General features: G+C 43.2%; 1 protein-coding gene across 2 annotated transcripts in view; it reads left to right on the plus strand.

The window, feature by feature from the left end:
• The first annotated feature begins 1,672 nt into the window (after positions 1-1,672).
• Positions 1,673-24,330, plus strand: part of MAP2K6 (mitogen-activated protein kinase kinase 6) — a 40,846-nt gene continuing 18,188 nt past the window's right edge. Inside the window, exons 1-4 of one of the 2 annotated variants that reach the window (XM_072403446.1) lie at positions 1,673-2,363; positions 14,654-14,695; positions 19,951-20,020; positions 22,991-23,039. In XM_072403446.1, coding sequence (XP_072259547.1) covers positions 2,345-2,363; positions 14,654-14,695; positions 19,951-20,020; positions 22,991-23,039 — 180 coding nt within the window. In that variant the 5' untranslated portion in view covers positions 1,673-2,344. The remainder of the gene's footprint in view (positions 2,364-14,653; positions 14,696-19,950; positions 20,021-22,990; positions 23,040-24,330) is intronic. The other variant, XM_072403447.1, reaches the window with a different exon arrangement.

The following is a 24,330-nucleotide window of genomic DNA, read 5'->3' on the forward strand; positions in this document are numbered from 1 at the left end:
GGGGTACAAGAGGGACTGCTGCATCAGGCCCTATCCAAACAGGGGCCCAGCAACTACTCTATGCACTGCTTTCCCTTCCTGCCCAGCTAGCAGTCATCACACAGCAGCTCAGTGGGGCCTCCTGCAGACAGAGAGCTGTCAATGCATCTTGGCAGCCTGCCAGCTCTGCTCCCTGTTGAGATTCATACATTTGTATCTTTTCTTAATTTTGTATCTTTCCTCTTCAGAACCTCTGAGAAGAATTGACAGAATGCAGGGTCACTGAAAGTTCATTAAAGGTCAGATAGTTATCTTTTTGTTGCCCACTGCTGAGCCCTGGTGTACCAGGGTGTAAGATTGCTGTAGGGGAAGGCTCAGTCCTGTCTCAGGGGCAAGAAAATCCTTTGCATCACCTAGCAGCTGGCACCTAGCCAGCCACTCATAACCTGCACTGAACACCTATGCCCCCCCCCCAAAAAAAAAACTGGGGGCACTGAATTTGTTGCATGTTGCCCTGCTCACCATTTGATCATTCGTAATCTATTGTGTGTACGGTCGTTCAGTGATCTGTTGCTCTGTGATACACTTTCTCAGGTACTTCTTGCATCATTCAAACGATGGTATCTAGTGTGTGTACATTATTGGTGGAATATATCTGAATGATCGTATTGTTAAAGCATGTACAGAATTGTGCACAATATGATTGTTCAAAATAATCGGGAATATTCGTTGATCAGACGTTTTCAAACAATAATTATTGCATGTGTGTACCTAGCCTAAGTGTTGTAACCAATAACAATCAATGCTAAGGCTATGCTTATGGTTGACTGTCTCCAGAATTTTATGGGTACAATGGGTACACTTACAGGCCCACTATGTCTAAAATAAATTCTGATCCTGTAAGTAATGGTCCTGTAGCTGTAGAGACCCATTGCAACCAATCAAAGTTCATCTGGAGTCAGTCAGACATGAACATTAGGTCTCGCTTTGGTTACGATTGGTTAGAGCAGGGGTGTAAAACTCTGGCTAGCAAGGTCCTTTTTTTTGGCCCCCTAAAGAATTCTGAAAATTACCTACATCTGGCCCGCCTGCTGCCCGCGTTACCACCTCACATCATCATTTTCAATACATGCAATACATAGACATTATTCCTGTACACCCATCATGTGACACAAAGCCTAGGCAATGATCACATGGTGCCTGACTACCAGGAGCATTGTGTTTGTTTCAATGGGGGCAGTGTTATGATCTGGGGTGGCTTTGGGGGCAGTGTTATGATCTGGGGTTGCTTTGGGGGCAGTTTTATAATCTGGGGTGCCTCTGGGGGCAGTGTTATGATCTGGGGCGGCTTTGGGGGCAGTGTTATGATCTGGGGTGCCTATAGGGGGCAATTTTTTTTATCTGGGGTGCCTATGGGGGGCAGTGTTATAATCTGGGGTGGCTTTGTTGGCAGTGCTATGATATGGGGTGCCTATGGGGGGCAGTGTTATGATCTGGGGTGGCTTTAGGGGGCAGTGGTATGATCTGGGGTGGCTTTGGGGGCAATGCTATAACCTGCCTGTGAGGGCAGTGTCATGATCCGGGGGTGGCTTTGGGGGCAGTGCTATATTCTGCCTGTAGGGGCAGTGTTTTGATCTGGGGTGGCTCTGGGGGCAGTGCTATATTCTGCCTGTAGGGGCAGTGTTTTTTTTATTATTTCATTATAAATTCTGTAAATCTATAAAATGTTGGCTGGAAATGGCAACAAATTTGCAGCTGATACAAAATCTGGAGCTAGACTGCTAAAAAGTCGCAGCTTCATTACAATCACACCAATGCAACTCATTAAAAATATCAAAGCTCGCCCAAAGCAGCAGAAATAATCTCTGAAAAAAAAAAAGAATAAAAAATAAAAAGCTGCTGTGATACAATGAAAAGAAAGTGACAGGTTGGCTCTAAGCCCCGCCCATCACGCCCCAGGCGCGGGGGGAGGGAACTACAATTCCCGGCATGCTGCGCGGTAGCCTCTTAGGAATCGCGCACGCGCAGGTGCGCTCCCGATTCCAAGTTTGGATCTCCTCAGCTGGCAGCCCTGGCCCATCATGTAGGTGCAGAGCCCGGGATTTAAGGCTGGGAACTGCGAGTACAGAACCCTGGGGGGGGACACCCAAAGGCAGTTCACCCACGCCACACAGAAGGGCAGAAATCCGCACCTTGCCGGCCCCTGCCCAAGCAAAGGCGCGGAGTCCCGGCGGCCGGTGGAGGAGCTGCATGAAGACGGCGTGAGAAGGCTGCACTTCGCATCTTTGTTGTAAAACTCGCCCCGGGAAGAGGGGAGAGGCGAAGTCTCTTTGTGCACCCCTCCCCCACCGAGGCGCAGGGGAGAATGAATCAGTCCAGAGGAGGTAAGGAGAGGGGGGGGGGGTGTTATTAGGGAGGGGGGGTTATGGAGTTTGCATGTTGCAAATGCAAAAAATATTGCATGCCCTAGGGAGTGCAGGGGCCCCAGGGTCACCGTGCAAATGCATCTGGAAGTTTGAGCCTTCCTCGGTGCAGTTGCATTTCCTGTTTGGTAGCTGCCCTTTTTTTTTTTTTTTTTTTCCTCTCTGCAGAGTTCCTGCAAGGCTGAGCTTCCCTGCAATCTGCCTGATTAACCTGGAAGAGAGATCTGGCTGCGAAAACATTGCAATCTGCATGCCAGGGAGGGGATGCAGCTTTACTAGCCCTGCTTAAAACAAATTTGCACCCTGGTTCACAAAGGCGCAATAGAATTCGTGCAAAAGTTTCACCGTTTGCAACTTCCGGAAAACGGTGCAATATTTGCACCAACGCTGTCGACCTGAGCAACTGGACAAGCGTTGCAGCAGCAGGCAATAGGGTCACGTTGTGAATGCTTTAGTTTATTGCAGATGGCGCATGTTCTGCATTTTCATCGACTCGATGTGCCGCAGAGCATGCATGATCTGCATACATTTGTGAATTGACCTAATTCTCACTAAAATCATGTGAGTGCAATCTGCAAAAGTTTACGTTGCACCAGTTTATCCTTCAGATTGCGTGCAATCGGTGCAGTATGCGGATTCTGCAGAAATGGAATTAAAGTTGCAAAGTCTTGCATACATTTCAGCTTTGCAGCCTATGTAAAGTTTTGCATTTTTTTAACCTTTCAGCTAATGCATTAATTTGTTTGTTAAAAACTTTGCAACTTTGGATCCTGAAAATAAAATAAAAGTAGATTCAGCAGAGCAATGACGCTGGCTTTGCAGGGAGAAAAAAACAAAAACTGCACGCCTGTCCATGCAGCTGTGTCGAATGGCTCAGCTTGCATAGTTGCTGAAAGACGAGAAATGCTTTTGAGCCGTGCATTGACGTTACGCATTCTTCATCTGGGATTACTGAGTCTTTTTTTGCCTTTTGCACAGTCAGGCTCGGTATTGATTGGCAGAGATTTTATAAGCAACAACAGTGCCTAACCGTGCAACGCAGCCAAGCTTTGTTCTAGCGCTCAGTGACGGCGTCAGGACGGAGAGCTATTTAAAACGTCCTTTTAATAAAAGGCTATTTCAGTACGACTGGAAAGGCCAATGAAATTGCATGCACACACACGTAAAAAAAAAAATCATATTATTTTAACCGTGAGAGGTGAGATCAGCGTAAAATCTTTTGGGGAATTTATTGGGGATGCAACAATTTAAGTTAAGGGGTGCACAACAGGTGGATCGTGATCTACCGGTAGATCGTGGAGCCCTGCCTTCAAAATAAACTCTACCGTGCACAGAAGCTATTAAGTCCAAGTTTTGTTGTTGGTAGATCATTCTGACATTTTAAAAGTAGCTTGCAAGCCAAAAAAGTGTGGGCACCGCTGTTTTAGGTTGAGGCAACTAGCAAAGTGCAGGGACTTTGTTATACGCTGCAGGTGAAATGTGATTGGATGCAATCTGCATGCCAATATTGCCTATTCATTACTCACTTCTGTATGTTATAGGGTCTGGTACTCATGACAAGTCTGCGACTTGATGGTTCGTGCGCCCAGTGCACATCTGCAGGCTTTTTTTTTTTTTTTTTGTGCAAGGCCGTATTTTTATCCTGACAGAATCATTTTTGCATTTTGGACAGGAAATGGTTAATGGGGAGATTTCCCCTTCACCCCTCTTGTAGACCCAACGAGAAACAAGAGACAATCTATCCAACGTGAGGGAGATCTGCGCTTTGATAATACAGGATAGTATTGGAGTCGGTGTCCCCACAGAAAGAATCTTGTGATGGTGACAACTTAAAATTTTTAATTTTCTAAGTGCCATTGGTCACCAGGGAGCCCATAGAGGGTAAATCTGGCCATTCTTTTTACCTGCAGGGTGACCTCAGACCTCCTGAAGTTTTGTTTTGCCTTTTTGTCTAAATAAGTACAATGTTGTTACAACATACAATCAAACCCTTGTCATGAAATTGTGTAACAACTTGATCTCAGGCTGGGGGTCGTGTGACTGCAGGGGGTTGCTCAACAGCCTGTGAGGATCTTCATGCAAATTAAAGGTCTGCTTATTTGTCAACCTCAGTGCTTATATTAAAAGTTGCAAGTTTTTGCTATATATATATATATATATATATATATATATATATATATATATATATACATACATTGTTCTCCCCAGCTCCTTTTAGCCGTGAGCTGTGGATATATAATTATAGTAGGGGTTCCCTGAATACCCGAAAACAATTTCCGCCATGTAAAAAGGATGGGAAATACTACTTGAGCATGGGTTGGGATTTGGAATCCTTTTTTATTGTTTTCCATTATTGGGTAGGTTACCAGCATTTCCGGCCCCCAGTGACACAACAGGAAGATTTATCTGCTCTTCTATTTCTGCTCCAAATGTTGGATTTCATATTTATTCGCCCCATTGCAAGCAGTCACTATATATATATATATATATATAATAACGCACCTGGGTCTTGACTTTTGGGAGGTGCACTGATGCACCCCAAGCATTTAAAAAAAAAAACAGTAAAAACATGCATCCACCAGGTACTTGTGTGTTTGGTACGCAGTGCTAAACTGAGTGAGATTTTTTAAAAAAAAAATTAATTATTTTAAACGTTTCAGGCTAGTGGACCTTTTTTAAGAGCTGCATGCTTGCAATGCGAGGGTTCCTTGAGCAATGAGCAGTTTGCACCTCTCAGATCAGACTTAGTGACCCCAATGATATTTTTGGCTATCTGTTCCCAATGGCCAGCAGTGTAAGAGGAATTCTTCCCACTGACCACCACAATAATTTAATGTGAGTTGTGGATATATAAATATATAGAAGGGGTTCCCTGAATACCCGAAAACAATTTCCGCCATGTCAAAAGGTTGGGAAATACTACTTGAGCATGGGTTGGGATTTGGAATCGTTTTTTTATTGTTTTCCATTATTGGGTAGGTTACCAGCATTTCTGGCCCCCAGTGACACAACAGGAAGATTTATCTGCTCTTCTATTTCTGCTCCAAATGTTGGATTTCATATTTATTCGCCCCATTGCAAGCAGTCACCAGGACGCATAAAGGGTATTAATCTACCTAATGGGACACAACGGCAAATAAAAAAACCCAAATTTTTCAGTTTAGTGGATTACCTGGTTACATTATATATCAGACAGTGAATCTGCATTCCTGCTGAACAGCTGATTGGATAAAAAAAAATCTGAATACACTAACAAAATATATGCAATGATATGCGTAGGAACAGTAAATCGCAGTCACTGTGCGGCACTCCTGCAGGTCAGGTGTTTCGCGTCTCCATAACCAACAACAGATTTGGTGACGTGCAGAAAATGGTTTAGGACCCAATGACTGTCACCCTAGATATGGTAGGCCAGTTGTCCCCAACCTTTTGTAGCTCACGGGTTCTGGACTGCGCATGCTCAGGGAGCCGGGTGTAACTCAAAGGGTAAGTATCTTCCCCCAGAATGATGTCATGATGCCAGAACCTGCTCACTCCCCCATCGCAGTCAGACTTGTAGTGGTAGGGTTGTGTCCAGGTACAAACTCGCCCACCACCCTGAGCCTGAGATACTTACCAGAGACATGGTCTGCAGCTCTGGTGCACGTGGACCGAGGGTTGGGGTCCCCTGTGTGCAGGCAATAGAAGCAAAAGACGGGGCTTTTTTTAGGCAAGTAGAGATAAATTTTACTTATGAGTATTACCAAATACATACAAAGGATGTGGGGCGTCTTTAAGTACTGGCACCCGCAAGGTAAGCCAGAAAATGCTTGCTATCCCCGGTGGTATATATGTGTCTCTTTACCCAACACGTTTTGCCTTGCGGCTTCCTCAGGAGCTTTTTAGAGACTTTTACTGGTTGCAAAATAATAATAAAAAAAAACAATATCAAAAGATTCCTTCTTGTATTGATTGGATAAAGAGATGACCGTTCTGAATTTCAATTTCATAAACTACACTTAAGTTGACCTATGGCCAGTAACATTTTCAATGTCCCTCTCTTTGTATGTATTTGGTAATCCTCATATATAAAATGTATTTATCCTTGCCTAAAAAAAGCCCTGTCTCTTGCTTCTATTGCAAATCAGGGGCTGGCAACTAATATCATGTTCTAAGATTATTGGAGAATCTGAGCTCTTTCAAATTCCTTTATTCCAGTACCCTAGATATGGTTTGCAAGAATGCTCTGCATGTTCTGATGCAACCTCCTTGCAACCTTCTCCCATCCTGCCCCCCCCCCCCCCCCCTGTATTTGGCAGTCAGGGAAGTGGCCAGCGTCCTATACACCAGCCATGTCTCGGCAGACAACCTTTCTCTGCCTGTAATTGACCTGCATGGGAAGCTGACGTTTGGAAAGCCTGCCTTGTGTTTTGTTGAGTCATTGTTGAATTGTTGCCTGGGATGTTACATTTTAATATTAAACAAAAGTTCATTCCAGTCAGTGCTACATTGTGCTGCTGAAAAGAGAAAAAAGCAAAACTGTGCTGATGATCACTTAGATCCTGCACATAGCTGTGAGCGTGGACACCTCTGCTGAGGGCGCTGCTTGTCCAATGCAAATGACACAAATGAGGATAAGTTCTGTGACCTTCCTTATTCTGCAATGGTTTACTGGATGTCAGTCATTGCACCTTAAGTACTCCTCTGAGGGTGTCCTGTGTTATCCGGCACCAAGATGTTGGCAGCAGATCCTTCTTACCATTCTGCACCCTACTGCCCCCTCTTTACCAAGGTAAATGGTGCACATTCATCCAGCCATCCGCATAATCTAAAGGGAACCGGTCAACCATTACAAATATAATTAAACTGAATTTATATAGCACTAACATTTTATGCAGTGCTGTACATTTAAATAGGGGTTGCAAATGACGGACAGATACAAATAATGTACATGATACAAACAAGCATCAGGAGAAGACCCTTCCCAAAAGAGCTTACAATCTAAGGGGTTGGAGGAGTAGCACTTCAGGCCCTCAGATGCTTACAGTTGCTCATTTTTCCTCCTTCCAGCACATCACCTTTTAAAAACTGACTGTGTAATAAATCTCATCCCTTGACTGCTATCGTTGCAGATACTAATCAAGGCAATGCTATGTAGTTGTGATAATCTGTGAAAGTAACTAAACAATGTTTTGGAGAGTGCCACTCTTTCTGGTTTCCATTTTTAAAGCAGAATTGAACTCGGTATATAATCACCAAGCCCCGCTCAAGGTGCCAATCATTCTGTCTTATTATCTGCATGGAAGGCTGACATTTGTTGTATGTTCCGGTGACCAATGAGGCACAAATGCCTATTGCAGAAGGGACATCTCCTGTCCCTTTCTGCAATAAAGACCCACTTGATCACAAATTTAAAACGTTCCACTTTAAGGAGTTCAATAAGGTGTTTTTCAGACCTAAGTTTTTTTTATTGAGCAGTTTTACGTTTCAAAAAATTAACGTTAAACTGTATAGATCCGTTTCTTGTCCTTCATTTGACAGGAGTCTGCAGTATTTCAATGCAGTTTCTGGACTCTTAATGCATTGTCTCCATAGACTTGACAAATTCAAAAATGCCTAAAAGGCTTTTACAGGCATCTGAGTTTTGAAGGAAATGCCTATTGTCATTGTAGCCTATAAAGGCAACCTGTGCAACAAAACATCCAGGTCAGATTTTTTCCCCATCCTGCATATGCATGCCATTTGTTCCTACTTTTAAGCCATCCTGCAATGAAGCCTACTATATGTACACCTGGCCCTCAAAATCTACAATATAATGCACACAAATGTCCCCTTCCTCCTAGATTGTAAGCTCTTCGGGGCAGGGTCCTCTCCTCCTGTTTCACTGGCTGTATTCGTCTGTCATTTGCAACCCCTATTTAATGTACAGCGCTGCACAATATGTTGGCGCTATATAAATCCTGTATAATAATAATAATGTGTAAAGCTTTTTGCATGTTCAAGTAGGGTTTGCAAAATGTATCCTTTTGAACTATAGTAGGCCAAAAAAAATCTTCAACATGTCTCAAGTCAGAAGTTTGTCTGATTTTGCTGCAAAATCCATCATCTTTCAAAAAACCAGAAACTGATTTATTGCAGTTGTGATACACATGAAGCATTGTGTACGGGGCCTCTGCAAGCAGAATTCTCCATATATGCATGTAATCTGTATATAATGATGTGTTATTGCACACTGTGGAGGTCATTGCTACACTTTTGTAACTGAAAGTGAAACAATGTTGACTAGGAAGTGGCCAGGCAATGATACTAAAACAAATGTCTTTAGATCCTGGGCCCTTTTCCTGTTGTCTGTTTTAAGATCTCCATCCAGGGTTTATTATATGTTATACCCTTTGATTGTTTATTTGTGTCTGAGACTTTCATACAACCCTTTGATTAAAGCATAACATTAGGTGAACCAATAAATACATTGTAAATAGTTTTACAATGACAGAAGTTCTGCACAGCTAGTTGTGTGATCATACGTGTAATGTGCTGTACCACTCAATGGCTCTTCCAGTGAGGTTTTGCATTTATCCTTAGTTGCATCTTAGTGTTTTCCTGCAGCCAATACTTACTTGCCTGTCTGGCTGCGGTCACTCCCTTGTTAGCTTGCATGACATCTCTTATGGTAGGTTTCTGGTTGGTGAAAACAATGGACCTGATCTGGGTTGTGTTTAAAAAAACAAAAAAAAGCCTCTTGTTGTTTCTATTGGATATTACAAGAATTGGGCAGGGACCCTATAACAAGAAAATTAAACTTAATGGCCTGCAAAAGTGGGTTAAACCCAGTTGATGTCCATCCCTGTTCCTGATGGGCACTGCTATCTTTTTCCTTCATTTCTTTTTGCATTCCAATCTTCGGCCTTCTTGATTGGCTGGGATGGTGTAAATCCTGCACAGGCGCATGGAAGTTTACCCAGTCCTGGCACCTGCAAAGGATGCTGGGATTGCTGGCTGTTCTGACCGTATCGCTGCAGCTCAGCTATATTTGGCATCTGGGTGGCTATCGGGCAGGTAAGAATAATTCTTGCAGATGGGACATCGCCCGTCCTTTCTGCAAGATCACTATTTTTTAACAGTTTATTTTTAGTTTAACTTTAACATCAATGTTAATATAAAATTGGGTTTACATATTCATTTCTCTCAAGTTTGGTATAGGTGGAATTTTTAGTGTCCGCCTCCCTCATTTGCACTATTTTGAATTATTCATTGCATTCGGCAGTAGCAATGAAGCCCTGCATTGCACCCGTAGCAGGGGTCTTGCTTGAGACTCCCCGATTGTTAAGATTGTCCAGTGATTTATCTTGTCTGTAGTTGGTTGTGGCCACATTGCATTCTGCATCAGTCAGACATTTTTTCAGTCAATCCACCGTGACTCCAAGTCCGTATGTGCATTTCTCTTCCTTGCAGGACGAACCTTAGAGTTGCAAGCTTATGCAACAGGTAGAAGTCATATGAACAGTTTTTATTCCTACCATTAATATCATAAATATAGATAATTCCATGCAGCTTCCTGCTGACACATCCATATAAATTAATTACAGGAAATGAGCAATAAAGCTGAAACACCAATTAGCTTCTATAGAGGTCTTGTGAAAATCCAGTAACCAAAAACCTTGTGATTAATTAAAGGTCTGAATATTGGGAAATAAAAGCCTACCCTTGCAGTGGTGCTTTACCTACCCCACCGCTGCTCTTGCTCATCTAGGGCACCCATAAAAAGGGCTTTGACTTCTCTGACCTCTTGCTTCTGCAGACACTTCCTCTGTGTGACCAATTTCCCTGCAGCCTCCACTCTGCAGGGTCCGGCTGCCCTTTCAGAGTTCCTCCAGAGCTTGCTAAGGGTTCCTTCCTAAGCATTTTGGGACTCAATTACCTCTGACACCAGTGGTCTTTTTGGCTAAATTTAAGGGTGACATTCTTCCCACTGGCCAGCAATATGAGACTTTCTTCCCACTGACCACCATACTGATATACAGTGAGCTGTATTATGTGAATTATTTTCAGGTTTGCCTAAGACCTAACTAGTTGTTTTTAATTAGGCAGAAAGCAAAGTACATTTCTTTATCTGACTTATATGACAAGGTGCTTTAAGTATGTGTCTACGCAAAACAAAAAAAATATGCTTGCATGCTTTTTATGCACGTATCATGGTTTAATTATTATTATTAGTATTTTTATAGCACCAACATATTACACAGTGCTGTATATTACACATTGCTTGCAAAGGACAGATAGAGACAATGACACAGGAGGAGGGGAGGACCCTGCCCAGAAGTGCTTACAATCTAAAGGGGGGATCCTATCACAAATGCCTAAGGCTAAATTCACACTGGCAGTGAGGTTGTAGTGCATTTATCACTTTCTCCTGCAAGGGACTATTTGGGGAGACGCTGCATGAAAATATAGTGTCTTCCTGCTGCAGCCCTATAGGAAATTAATAGAGATGGCAATGAGCGGTACCAGTACCCTTATTGCCACCAGCTGTCAAACATGCACACATTGGTTCTTTAAGAACCAATGCTGCTCTACAATTGTTTGAGTGGCTGGCAGGGTGCCATCTGTGGGCAGTTGTGTGGGATCCTGCAATGTAGAGACAAGTGTGAACTTGCCCAAAGGTGCAGAAAAATGATGGTCTAGCAATCCAGCATGCAACCAACTTCCTATTAGGTTCTGAAATCCCAAGCAACGTTGTCATCCCAGGCTACATTAGCTTTTGCTAGACTATAGCACAATGCCTACTCTTCCTATTTCCATAACATAAGGGAAGGGGGAGTGGTGTTTGTAGCTCAGCAGAGAACTCGGTCAGGGGCTGACAACACTCTTTGGTGTTTCAGTGCCAAACAAAGGATTTTAGGATTACTGACAGATAAACTTTTTCTTTGTACTTTTTACCTTCTGAAAGGGACAATGACTAAATATTCCTGTATTGTACAGATGCCCCTGAATGTTTTATTGTGCCCATTTATTTCAAAAACAATTTGTAAACATGAGCCGAAGTTTATTTATCCAGTAATCAGGTAGCAGATCTTCCCTCATTTCTGGAAGCACGGTGCAGGTCGGAAGTGACTTTCCCTTCCCAGGTTAGGGTATTCTTTACACTTAGATAACATTTGGTGCATATATTTGCATGCAGCGGTGAGCACTATGAGAATGTAGTATGAAGCTGCATGCAAGTGTGTGTGTTAAATACTGTAAGCATAGCAGTTAGCAATGTGTTCATCATCGCAGAGCTACAAGCAATGGTGATGTACAAAGCTTGTTCATCAAGGAATTGTTTTAAAGTGAAAAAACAAACTTTTTTTTTTTTTTTTGTACTGCCCCTGCTGGGGTAATTCTAGGTGCCCATGGTCTCTGAGATGAGGCATCCCCAATTTTTGGGATGTCACAACAATGGGAGACAATGAGAAGACTGTCGAAAGTTTGGTTAATTTTCCCATTCGATTTTTGGTTTCTGAATTCGATCAACTGAAAGCAGTAAATATTGATTGTGGAACTTGGATAAACTTGATCACTTTGGTCCAATAAATGTAATCAAATGTGCAAGTGACAGGTTTTTAAATGTACTCGATTGGTTTCTTTTTGATCAACTTTTGGAACTTGTGTGCAAACTCGTATTTTCCATTCGCTTTCCTCCTGTATCGATTGACATGTGGGGTATTATGGCTAAGCGGCGTGTATAAACAATTGCCATTTCGTTCTTAGGCTTAAATACACAGGTGCAATAATTATCGCTGGAAAGGATTGTGAAAACGACAAAAGACTGCATGAAGCATGAATGAGCGCTGTACCTACAGAATCGTTCTGCTCTATGGAGAGGAAGAACAAGGGATCGGTACCACACTGAGCTCTCTTCCCTTCACTTTTTTTATTCTGGGATGTCATGTGTGGATCCGCCAGGGCGGCTGTCAGAATGACTGACGGCAAGCGCTGTACGCGCGCCAGATTCTCGTCCAACATTAGCCCTGACAGGATTATCGGACAAGAATCGTCTGACGTGTGTACGTAGCCTTAGTTGCATCTTAGTGCTGCTGTTTTCCTGCAGCACCTTTGCAGCTGCAGTTGCTTCCTATTTAACCATCACCTAGGGCAGGTTTGGTGATGGTGAAAACAATGAAGCCCATTGGGCTGAACAATCGGGCAGGTAAGAATGCTTCCAGTAAAGGGAACATCGCCTGTCCCTTTCTGCAATAAAGCCGCCTGCTTGCAAATTTTTCGAATGCGTTTGAAGGTGCACTATTTCAAGGCAGCCATTTATTTAAATGGATTAGCATGCATTATAAAGGTGCATGTACCCTAATGGCTGCTCTGGAATGGCATGCTTGTCAGCAAGGTGCTTTGGTGTGCCATTCAGTAGCACACAAATGTAAGAGACATGCATTGAGATGCTGCAATAATATGATCCCAGCCTTAATGGGGACATCTCTGCAGTGATATCATATAGGTGAATTCCCCCATCCGGACACAGGTAGCAAACAATAAAAACCCAATTTCTAAACCAGTTCACTTTATTGTACTTTCCAAGGTTAGCTAAAAGTCACTTTTATTACTATAACACTGGCATATTGTACAGCATTGCATTTGTTTTGGTATTCACCTTTTACAATTCCCTTTTTACAACTGAATACACTCAGGAGAAGGAGGAGCTGCACCGGGAACCAATCAGGTGTGCTGCTTTCAAACATGCTTATAAGAGGGCAGAGAGGTGAAAAGAGGATTTCAGTTTATTTTTAGCAGAGAAAGTGGTAGCTTTGCTTGGTAGCAGAGCTGTGCAAATCTCAGGACTTAATGGATAGAAATACAAACCTTTTGGCAGGTAAGCTGGTTTACTTATGTGCTTTTCATTCTGTTAGTCACCTGTGCATAGGTTACCTTTGCAGATCTTCAGATTATCAGATCTTCTATTTTGCAGAGTGGGGTCAGTATGTTAGGTATCCGATTGTGTGTATATAGAGTTCGGAGTTAAAGGAACACTTGCTGCATGCTTATTTATGATCAGGGACTGAGGATTTTGAAGCCAGAGATGACCATATAGCCAGTATGTTGATTGCAATGGCTGATTTTCCTATTTCTCTTGGTGCAGGTTTCATGCTCTTGCAGTACTCCGCTCCCTTCCCCCTTATACACCCTATCCCTGTCCTGTTTGTTCCTGGATAACACAGACTAAACCTTTTTGCCTCTGATAGAGTTTCTGCCCAAGGGCCCCACCCCCCTCCCTGGCCCCCATACCTGGACATGGCCTGTTTACTTGGAACTTGCTAATGGAATGCTCTAACACTTGCAAATGGCTCTCCATTGTTGGCTCCTCCTATAGAGGGAATGATAGAGGGACCCCTGATGGGTGGCATTAGTATGTGGTAGGGTGGGGTGGGGGGCTTGTTGCTTCCTCTGATAACTTCCAAAGCAGTTTCAGAAACAAAACCTAACCTGGGAAATGTGGATATCAGTGGTCCATGGGGGGGCTTCCAAGACATTGTAGATGGTGGATTGGACCTTCTGACAGCCTCTGCTGGGCAGAGTCACCCCTTGAATTGTCCTGGTGTCCATTGTTACCAAGACAGGAAATAATGGGAAATTGTTCAAAAATTCATCAAGATTACTACAAATTGCAGGGTAAATTGCCCAAATGGAGACACTGAGACATATTGGAGGCTTTATAAAAGCATGTCGGAGGTCAAATGCAACAATATAATAGGTTGCAAAATGCAGTCCTCTAATACAGTGGATGCATTTGTTTTTCCAGATTTTTTCACACATCCTGTCTTAGGATAATGGCTGATCATTCATCATACTGTATTTATAGTGTTGTCACCCTAGGGCAGGAAGTGAGTTGTGGCTTGATCGCGCAGTGCAGTTACTCCTTCCGTATTGAAAAAGTTTGTTGATGAATTGGGTTGAATAGTCAAGTAACCGTAAACATCTACAGGTAGCCTTTAAAAAGTGGAATTCATAAATATCTGTTGGATTTACCACTTATACTTGCCGTTTTGCTTATAAACGGCATAGGGTAGTGGTAAATTGGTGAGTTAACTGCCCTGTAGCCACTGCAAAACCTGTATGAAGAAGCCCTTTGGTTCGCGGAATACGGCCCCCATTGGGGGGGGGGGGGTTCTGCCACACGAAGGATCTAAAATGTCAATTTTGGTGTTCCTGTATTCAAGCATGGTGTGAAAAAATTGTATGGATTAGAGATGTTTCATTGCCGGATGTTCCCTTAATCTATCACACAGCTCCGGGGTGCATGAAGAAGGTCTCGTCGAGGCAAGGAGTTGGTGAGTTTGGTTGTTGTGTGATGTCGTCAATCTGTATATGCATGCTTTGCCAGTTTCCATATAGCAAACTAAAGCTTGGTTGTACATGGGACAATATCCTATCTGTTCCATTCAAATCCAAAATCGTTAATACCATAAAAAAAAGACCCTAATTAATCCCCAACCCAAGAGTTCCACTAAGCACCAAAATTCCATCACTTAGCCATATTGGATAATAAATGCACACATTAAAAAAGATTTTTGGTCGGCTTAAAACTGTTAAGCCGCATACACACCTGCAAATATTGTCATTGGAAAAGATCCTTTCCAACGACAAAAGACTGCATGATGCATGAACGAGTTCTGTACATACAGCACTGTTCTGCTCTATGGAGAGGGCAGGGGGAGAATGACGGAACGGCACCCCGCTGTGCTCTCTCCCCCTTCCCTTGCATTAGGATCGTTTGTCACCCGTGGATTCCGCCAGGTCGGTCGTTCACACACCTGATTCTGACCCTGAGCCGATTATTGGGTGAGAACTTTTGGACGTGTGTACGTTGCTTAACTGTAATGCCATTGTTCCCCCAATGCAAGTTATGGAGAATTGTAAATGGGGAAAGAAGGTGGGGTGATAGATTGCCTTGGGGGCCCTGTGAGTTTGAACATCCAATGGGTTTTTATAAGAACTGGATGGTTAACACTGATATGGTAATTGACTGGTTTAACTTAATCAACCAGGTAGTTGTTGGCCATTCTATGTCTATGGAGCTTTCACGGCTATTGTTATGAAAGTGCTGACTTCTTAAAGTATAGTTTGTTCTTAATTAATGTACCTGTTAAATAACACCTTGCAGATACATGGGGGAGGGCTTGTTTTTAAAAAAAATCACTTGCCTGTATCTGTTGGGTTACATCCACTGTCTTGATTTTGCCTGTGAATTGGAGTCCGTTCTATTGGTGGGACATAACTCCATGAGTTGGAACACACAGGTGTTACCAAGACTCGTAATGCCTATACCTGAGGCCATGGTGGAACCACCATGGTAGAATCTCCTTGGCGGGAGATTATGGCTTAGTTTATGCCGGTAAGGGTACAAACCCGGTGTCTGCGTTCGGTCCTAAAGTGCAGTTATACTTTTTGGAAGGGTCTGTTAATGGTATGTTGTAGTCATAGGTTGTATCTTTTGATGTCTTGTGAGAGCACCCTACCATTATTCCCAGCTACTGCCCATAATGGTTTTAGGTTTCCTCACCAACCTTCTGTGTGTCCCAGCTCCTGTTGCTACAGTCTCCAGGATATAAAATAAATAGAATTTCCCCAATGGGCACAGTAGGTGTGCAGACCCAGAAACAGAAAAGGACACGGCTTATGATGGGCACAGTAGATGTACAGGGATAGTTGGAACCACCTTGTATTGGTTGCATTAGATGTGAAGACCAGGGAACCTGCAAAGGTAGCAGGAAACTTTCAGAATGAACACAGCAGGAGTGCATAACTAGAAACATTACTACCAGTGCAGAGATCTCATCAACAGAGTTCCTGGGATATGAGGGAGATTGTGAGGTCTGTAGCTCTCCGTAACACCTACCAATTAACTAACAATGCGTTTGCCATGGACCTACCTCTCCGACATGTCTTGGGTTGGTCTCATGTCTGTATTGTTATGGGTGCAGCCATATTTCATATAATATGCTTGCCGTGTTTACTTCTTAGAGCTGCATCCTAAGTGTCCATCATTACTACACTATCATAATGCAAACCTATCCATTCAGCTTGTAGTTGCACCTCTAGGTGATTACTCTCATATCAGCAATTTTTTAGAGGGGATGTGGGTTACAAAATTGTCCCTCATGGTAGGGCAGCTCTATGAATCTATGTGCAATTCGCAGTGTGAAAAGGCAAGCCAGCAAAATGTGAGAGCTGCTTCCAGGTAAATACAGCTTTGTCCACCCCAAGGTACTCTGGTTTTCCTGAAATGTGGTGAGCAGACCTGGCAAGTAAAGTACTGAGATGAGCTCAGGTTTTTTTTATTTTCCCCCTCCAATGGTTTCAACAATGTGGCATCCCCCTTGAAGCATTTTACTTTGTTTCAGGGGTTAATCATAGACCATCCCAATGACTAAACTCTGAGCAACAATGAAACATGTCTAGAGGGAATCACTAAGTTTAAGTCCACGTCGATGGTGAAATGCATTGAAAAAATCCTTATGATTAAGTCCTTACTGATGGTAAAATGCGTCAGCAGAACGAGTCCCTATGATTATGTCCTGGTCAATGGCCAGCCAAGGTAGGATAAATCCTTAAATGAGCCTTGATTAATAGCGAAACGCTTTGATGGAATCCTTGTAAATAAAGAATGATTAGTGAAATGCGTTGTTGGGAAATCCCTATAATCAAGCTCTGTTCAGTCGTGAAGTGCATTAGAGAATGCAATTAACTGTATTTATATAGCGCCAGCCTTTTGGTTCAAAAAGGTACAAACAATGACACACTGGTGGAGGGCATCCTGCCCATAAGAGCTTACAATCTAAGATGCAAATGAAATGTTTCAGGAGTCATCATGCACCATGATAGAATAAATGTGTATAAAAATAAAAATTGTAATGGGAATTTCATCTTTGCATGGTGAAAGATGGTATTTTGTTAGACCTGGGCATTGGTGGCTGCCAGGCATTGCAGGACCCTAGATAAAGCAGGAACAGGAAAGGAAGACAGGACTAGAGCGTTGTCACTCTATAACAGGAAGTGTCTAGTGATTTTCCTGGCATCCACAGATGTTATTTTAATTATAGGGAAAAAATTACTTTCACTGTGCCTTTGAGAATGGAGAGCTTTACCTGGCTGGGGGGGTTTTCTAAAGACAATATAAAGCTGGTGAAATGAGCTGCACCTTTGAATGCAAATGTGCCATTCGTCAATTCCTATCCACGTGAGTCAGTATGAGAAAAGTAACAGGGTCACTGTGAAATTATTGTCTTTGTATGACGGCTGCGCTCGCTCTTTGTGCAGTAGAAATTGCCGTTTGTTTCATCTGTGCTTCAAGACCATCAGAAAGCTTTGGGATCACTGTGGCGATCCGGAGCCCCAGATAACGCCGGGAGAAGTGATTTGTAAAGTCTGCATGAAAGGCGGCCACGTGTAGCCAAGAACGATGACTAAGACTATGTTGCAACCAGCCTGACCTCCATTCTGTGCTCAGCTTCCCATTGTCAGCCTCCTACACAGGGAGAAAAACTTGTCATAAAATTCTTGCTGCCTGACGTTGTGCGACAACAGGCTTCACACACCTTGAAATGCATTGGAGAATTTCAAAGAAATCTCCAACCATGCAAACTTTTTTTTTTTTTTTTTTTTTTTAGAATAGTAGTAAAAAAAAAACTATTTATTTATATATAATTAGTTTAGCCCCAGCTCTGCACTTTTGGCGCTCCAACAAAACTGGCCGCTTTTAATTACTGATGCATCTTGGCCAATCACAGAGCACCTGGTATTCTGTGATTGGCCACAGAGAAGATGTCATACTAGGGGCAGCTGCAGTTCCCTGTCCCAGCGCGGGGACCACTCTGTTTTCCTTTATATGTGCTGAGTCTGGGAAGGGGTTCATTATTTATTTTTATTGTTATTTTAGTAGTACTAAAAATGTTTTGCATGACTGCCTTTGTCTTTTCAGGTAGTTTTAGACAAGTCTTTGCTTCCCATTGTTTCATGTCTTTTGTGTTTTTTAAGGTGACCTTTCAGTAACTGTACTGTGTGCAAAATTAAATTCCTGGCATTGCAATATTAAGCAACAATATCACTAGCCATTCTTGATCTTCAGTTCAGCTACTTTGCTTTGGGTCATCAGTCTGCTGCAGGCAGGAGGAAACATTTCCTCAGTCTCCTCACCTCCTGTGATCAACACTGTCAAATGGCAAGAGGCTGCAGTAGGGGCTGATCTGTGTCCGACATTTGTGAACGTGGTGAAGGAGAACAAGCATATATGGGTTGGTAACCCAATCCAGAGAGTAGATGGTGACCCCAGGTGATTCCTGAACAATAATCTGAATGAATGCTAAGCATTAGGCAAGATTAACACTTCCCGCTATCTTAATCCTTCCCCTGATAATGCTCCCATGAGCCAATATTTGTGATCAGTCGTATGACCTACTGCTGCAAAATGGAACCCAGGCTCCGTCTACAGGCTTGGAGTCATCCCTTAGGCCAGCATTTCTCAGCCAAGTTTCCTCCAGAGGTTGCTGGGCATTCCTTGAGCAATTTGCACCTCTCAGATCAGTTTGTGACACCAATGATTTTTTGGGCTATCTGTAAAGGTGACATTCTTCCCAATGGCAAGCAATGTAAGAGGAATACTTCCTACTGATCACATCACACTAATATACTGTGAGCTTTGGATATAGTAATTATAGCCGGGGGTTTCCCCATACCTGAAAAATCTCAAGGGTTTCTCCATGTAAAAAGATTGAGAAACTCTGCATTAGAAGGTTATATCCTGAATGGTACAACAAAACATACCCAAGTTTAGACCGTCCATGGCATCAAATGGTCTTGTGCAGCTTCCGGATCTCCTTGGTCAGTCCCACCACAGATTTGACAGCAAGGCGGCAGGCGGCGCTACTAATCCACTCACTGCTGCCCCACTCATGTGGGGTACTGCGGGTAAAAGCTACTTGCAGCTCCTTCCTTCAAGGTGCAGTGGTTCACTAGCATGAGGAACCGCACCGCAACCTATTTAACATAAGCAAAATCTAGAATTAGGACATTGATTATTATTACTTATAATATTATTATTATTATTATTATTATTAAACAGGACTTGTATAGCGCCAACATATTATGCAGCGCAGTACATTAAATAGGGGTTGCAAATGACCGACAGATACAGACAGTGACACAGGAGGAGCAGAGGACACCAATCTAGGAGGTGGGGGAAGTATCACACAATAGGAGGAGGTATGGAGTGGTGAGAAGTAGTGAGGGTTTAAGAGACGGAAGAAGGACGGGTAGGTGAGGTTGAAGCGTTGGATTTTGAGGGCTCTTTTAAATGAGCAGAAAGTAGGAGCAAGTCGAATAGGAGGAGGAAGACCATTCCAGAGAGTGGGGGCAGCTCTAGAAAAGTCTTGAAGCCGTGTGTGTGATGAGGTTATGATGCCTGTCTGGCATTTTCATGTAGTGTGTGTGTGTATGTGTGTGTGTGTATAAATATATATATATATATATATATATATATTAGTGTGTTTTATTTTATATTAATTTAAACCTCTTTGTCTATTTAAAGATAAGAAGAAGAAGAACCCAGGATTGCCAAGACTTAAAGTTTTTGAGGAACCAAAGACCAGCCCACCGACGTAAGTTTATTTGTTACATTCCTTATATGTATCTGTATAATATATGCAATAATACATAATTAATTTTCATGGTCCTTAAGATAAAATGTAAATGTATAGAAAAGTTTCATCGGGCATAGGTGCTGTGGATGTGTAGTTGCCAAAGCTGAGGGCTGGTGGCCCATATACTGACATTGGCACAGCTTGCAGTTTTTGGCCAATAAACATTTGAAGGTGGAGATCCAGTACACAAAGCAAAGCCTATCATATTGTGACGTTTGCTATATATTGGCAGCTGAAATTATTTTTGGATATTGCACGTTTCATGCAAAGATTGCTATGATTCTGCCGCTTCTCAAGCCTTTCTATTTTGTCATTGATGCCAATGGTTGCATTAAAGGATTGTAGTATGTGGTGGTAGGGGCATGCTGGTAAAATGCAAAGTTGCAGGGATGAGTTCATTATTGGGGCAGGAGGAACAGGCCAATACAATTAATTTATTAGTTTCCTACTTTCTGACCCTTTGCTCTCTATTGCATTGTATAAAAACTGTCTATTAGAATGCTCAAGTTGTAAAAATCTAAATATGCCCTTGCCCTAATGCATGCCCAGTCGAGCTGGAGTATGGAGTTTGGTGTCCCTTGCAATGCTCCTGTGCACCAGGAGCTTTAAATTTAGTAGTATACTAGGACAGAATGCTACATATATGAAGAAATTGTGGGCAGGTGCAGCGATTCCTATAACAGGTGCGGTCACTTTGAGGTCATGTGATTACAGTTTAGGTATCGCCTCCCTCTCGGCACTCATTATGAAGCATTTCAGCTGCTGCATTATATCTCTGCAAGTTGGCTTCAGTTGCCTGCAGAGCTGACCCAGGAGGGACTTGTTCCTTCCTTGCAGAGCTGGTGAGGGGTTGACCTCCATTTGGCCCAGATGGCCTCTTTTCTTTGCAGATATATTTACGGTTGGCTGGCTCTGAAAGTGGCCATTGGAACTTCCTAGGGGATATGTGAGGTGCCACAGGGCTGACATCATGATTGAGTCTCAGCACAAAGAATCCCCAGCTGTTGCATTCCTGACATTCCATCTGCTGATGGCTTATGTGTGCTGGAGACTCACGGCTGCCCCCTGCTGGCTGATCTGCTACCTCCAGTCCACCCATAACTAATACTACAAATGCTGGTGTGTTAAAGCAGATGTGAGCACCAAATCTGGATCCTCTATGAATGAGGGCGGGTAGGGGGTATAAAATGCTGTCGAACCTACTTGTCAAGAAAAACTGGGGCCCCCTGGATATTGGTCACATGACTTGGCAGCTGAGAAGCAGTAGGGTTTTTATTCAAAAATGAAGCTCCCTTCAAGTTGGCTGGCATAGTGGTTTGGTCATGTGACCCTTGCCATGTTTTGGTCAGAAAGGTGACTCCGGGTGACAATTTGGTTGCATGGCACTATAACCTTTTTTGCATACTGGAGTTCAAATTGAAGCTTTGCCCACAATCTGTGGTGTTCATAGCAAAACAAGCCAACTCATTGCCTTGGCTTCCCTTGTTCTGGGTAAAAAGGTATTAGCAGAACGGCTGGGCCAAGTTAATAGGACAAACAAGGTAAGGTAAATCCTTGTGCCAGACCTTTGCAACCCTTTGTCTTCATACATGGAATCAAAAAGCTGTCCTGCAGAACTTGTCAAGATCTGTCTATGGCACAGTTGCTGCTGGGGTGAGCCTAAAATATATTATTTTTATTTCTCCCATCTTCTAATCGGGGTGACAATGGTCAAAGGTTGAATCTCCCCAATGGTGACACAGAAAACTTTGCAAAGGATCTATCCCCTTCCATGCAGTACAATACAAATAGGCTCCATGCACCTGGGAGCAGCGCTTGTTCTCTGCGGTGCCATGTGGCAGCCATTGGAATGCTGCACGGTGTGAACTCATTCCAGGTAGACTGAATATGTACGAGGGGGGAAATACCCTTAAAGTCGGGCTGACACTGGTCATAGGTTGAATCTCCCCAATGGTGACACAGATAACTTTGCAAAGGATCTCTCCCCTTCCATGCAGTCGAATAAACGTGGTAAGTGAAGCCATGGCAAGCTGCAGCTACCCAAGCATTCTTTGTACTTCTGATGAATCCACCAGAGCCTCAGATTTGCTCTGTCTTTGTCAAACGTGAACATCTGCTGGACGTGACCTCTGCTGATTATCATCTCTTCGGTGGTTTTGCCTCCCATGATTCAGCTGCATCTTTCAGTAACTTCATAAATGAATTCTTGCCATATCACAATAAAAAGCAGCCATAACATTTGACATTATAAATACCCCCTTATTCTCTGGTTCAGTGACTTTGCCTAGGCTGACATGTCATGTGTCTGCTGCAGGCAGGAGGAAGCATTTCTTCAGTCTCCTGTCCCCCAGTGATCAGGTTGCAACATTGTAACTTTTTTGCAATGCACAGGGGAAAAGGCTGCTGCACAAGCTGATCCGGTGCCAAAGATTTACATGATTGTGTCACCAGCATCTTAGTTTAGGAAGTTCATGGTGACTCCGGGTGATGCCTGAATAAAAATGGCATTGTTCTTCTGAAGGAGGGAAAACTCAACAACTAAAGCTTTGTTGCAGAGAGGAAGGAGGGGAGGTCACAGGGCAAATATTTAAGTGGCTGCCTCTACTTTCTACCCTGTTGGACTACATAAAATCCTTTATCCTGCCTCTCCCTGTGCATATTTCTATAACACACCTAAAGTGAAGGCGTTCTGTAGTCCAGCAGGGGAGAACTGTGCAGAGCTGACATTCTAACTACCCCGCATTTCTGGCAATTTGAGGGCCTGTGCAATGGTGCAGAATGAGGGGGAAGGCCGCTTCTTTAAAGATGATTTGGAAAGCAGCATTCGGGGAGCGGTGAGGGAGCTGTACGTAGGCCACTGGATAACATGAATTGGTTGCAAATCTTTCACACCTCCTAAGCATTTTCCTCTTTCTGTTCTCTCCTTAGGCCTCCTCGGGACTTGGACTCAAAAGCATGCATTCTAATAGGAGAAAAGGTACCCTTCTGTTTTATTCATTTCATTGGAATGTTAAACACATGCACATTTATAACATCTGGATGCTTAGTAGCTCCATTCTAGGTGTAGCAAATGGTAAACAATGGAACAAATGTCTCCATATGGAATAGGCTACAGGAATAGCTTTTTGTATCAACTTGTAGCTATTCAGAATTTTGTGATCTTCTGCAGCTCCATACACATCTATGGGAATGTAAAAGCAGAAAAATCGGGTCAGGAGGTGGGCAGGTCATATGCATCTGTTTAAGTAAACTTTTACCCAACCTAATGGTTTGCATTCAGTGGCCATATCTGGAAATGTTAATTATACCTAAGCAGTACCTAAAAGTTTATTTCAACCTCCAAAGATGCCAGGTGAGATCTAAGGCAGTGCTGCTTCTGACTGCTGACCTGAGATGACCCCATCAAATCTCACTCCGAATCTTCTATGTGCTCGTTGATCTCCTTGCAGGAGAGGAAGCTCTACCTGGGGACCTGCAATTAAAGTTCTCCCCGCTTTTTGCTCTTTTTCATATCTCTGCTTGCTCCTAACGTCCTGGAGCTTTGGGAATAATACCCCATCAGTCATCTGATCATTAATCATAAAGAGGGGCAGCATTAATATGAATAAGTAAAGCTCCTATTCTTCCAAGATGGCCACCTTCATAGAAAGTCCCCCACTCTCTGTATCTTTGACAAAAGGTGGAAGTGTTCTGTAGTCCAGCAGGAAGAACTAGACTTAGAATTTGCATCCCAGCCACACGCTCGGGAGCAAATGGCCGGCCAGCATTTGCTTCTCCTGGCCTCGCGTCCCCAATGTTCACACGCCGGGGATGCAGATGCTGGCTGGGCATCGCCAGGTTACACAGATCTCTGGATGCCGCGGGCGCCTCTTACCAGGTAAGCCTAATAAACTCCCTGGCAATTCCACCCCGAGCCACACTCTGGATTACCGCTAGGGAGGTTAGTTATGGTTTAATCTTCTTCCGGGTTCCCAAATCTATGACCACCTTGATTAGCTGGGTCATAATAATGTAACTCCTGCAAATGCATGTGGTAGTTCATTAATTCCCAGCAGCCTGAGGTAATGCAGGGATACCTGGCATAATACACTGAGCTATGCATGCTCATTTTACTGCAGAAGGGACATCGTTTTGTCTCTTCTGCAAAAAAAAAAAAGGACCTTGCATGCTTGTGGTGTTTTCTAGGGTAAGTATAGTTCTCCAATAATATCTCAGCTGCAGTTTCGGAGTCGGAGTAAAGTCAGAAGTCCTTATCTGCACCAGCCGGA

Source organism: Pyxicephalus adspersus, chromosome 3 (genome assembly GCF_032062135.1).
Source record: "Pyxicephalus adspersus chromosome 3, UCB_Pads_2.0, whole genome shotgun sequence".
NCBI classification, from domain to species: Eukaryota; Metazoa; Chordata; class Amphibia; order Anura; family Pyxicephalidae; genus Pyxicephalus; species Pyxicephalus adspersus.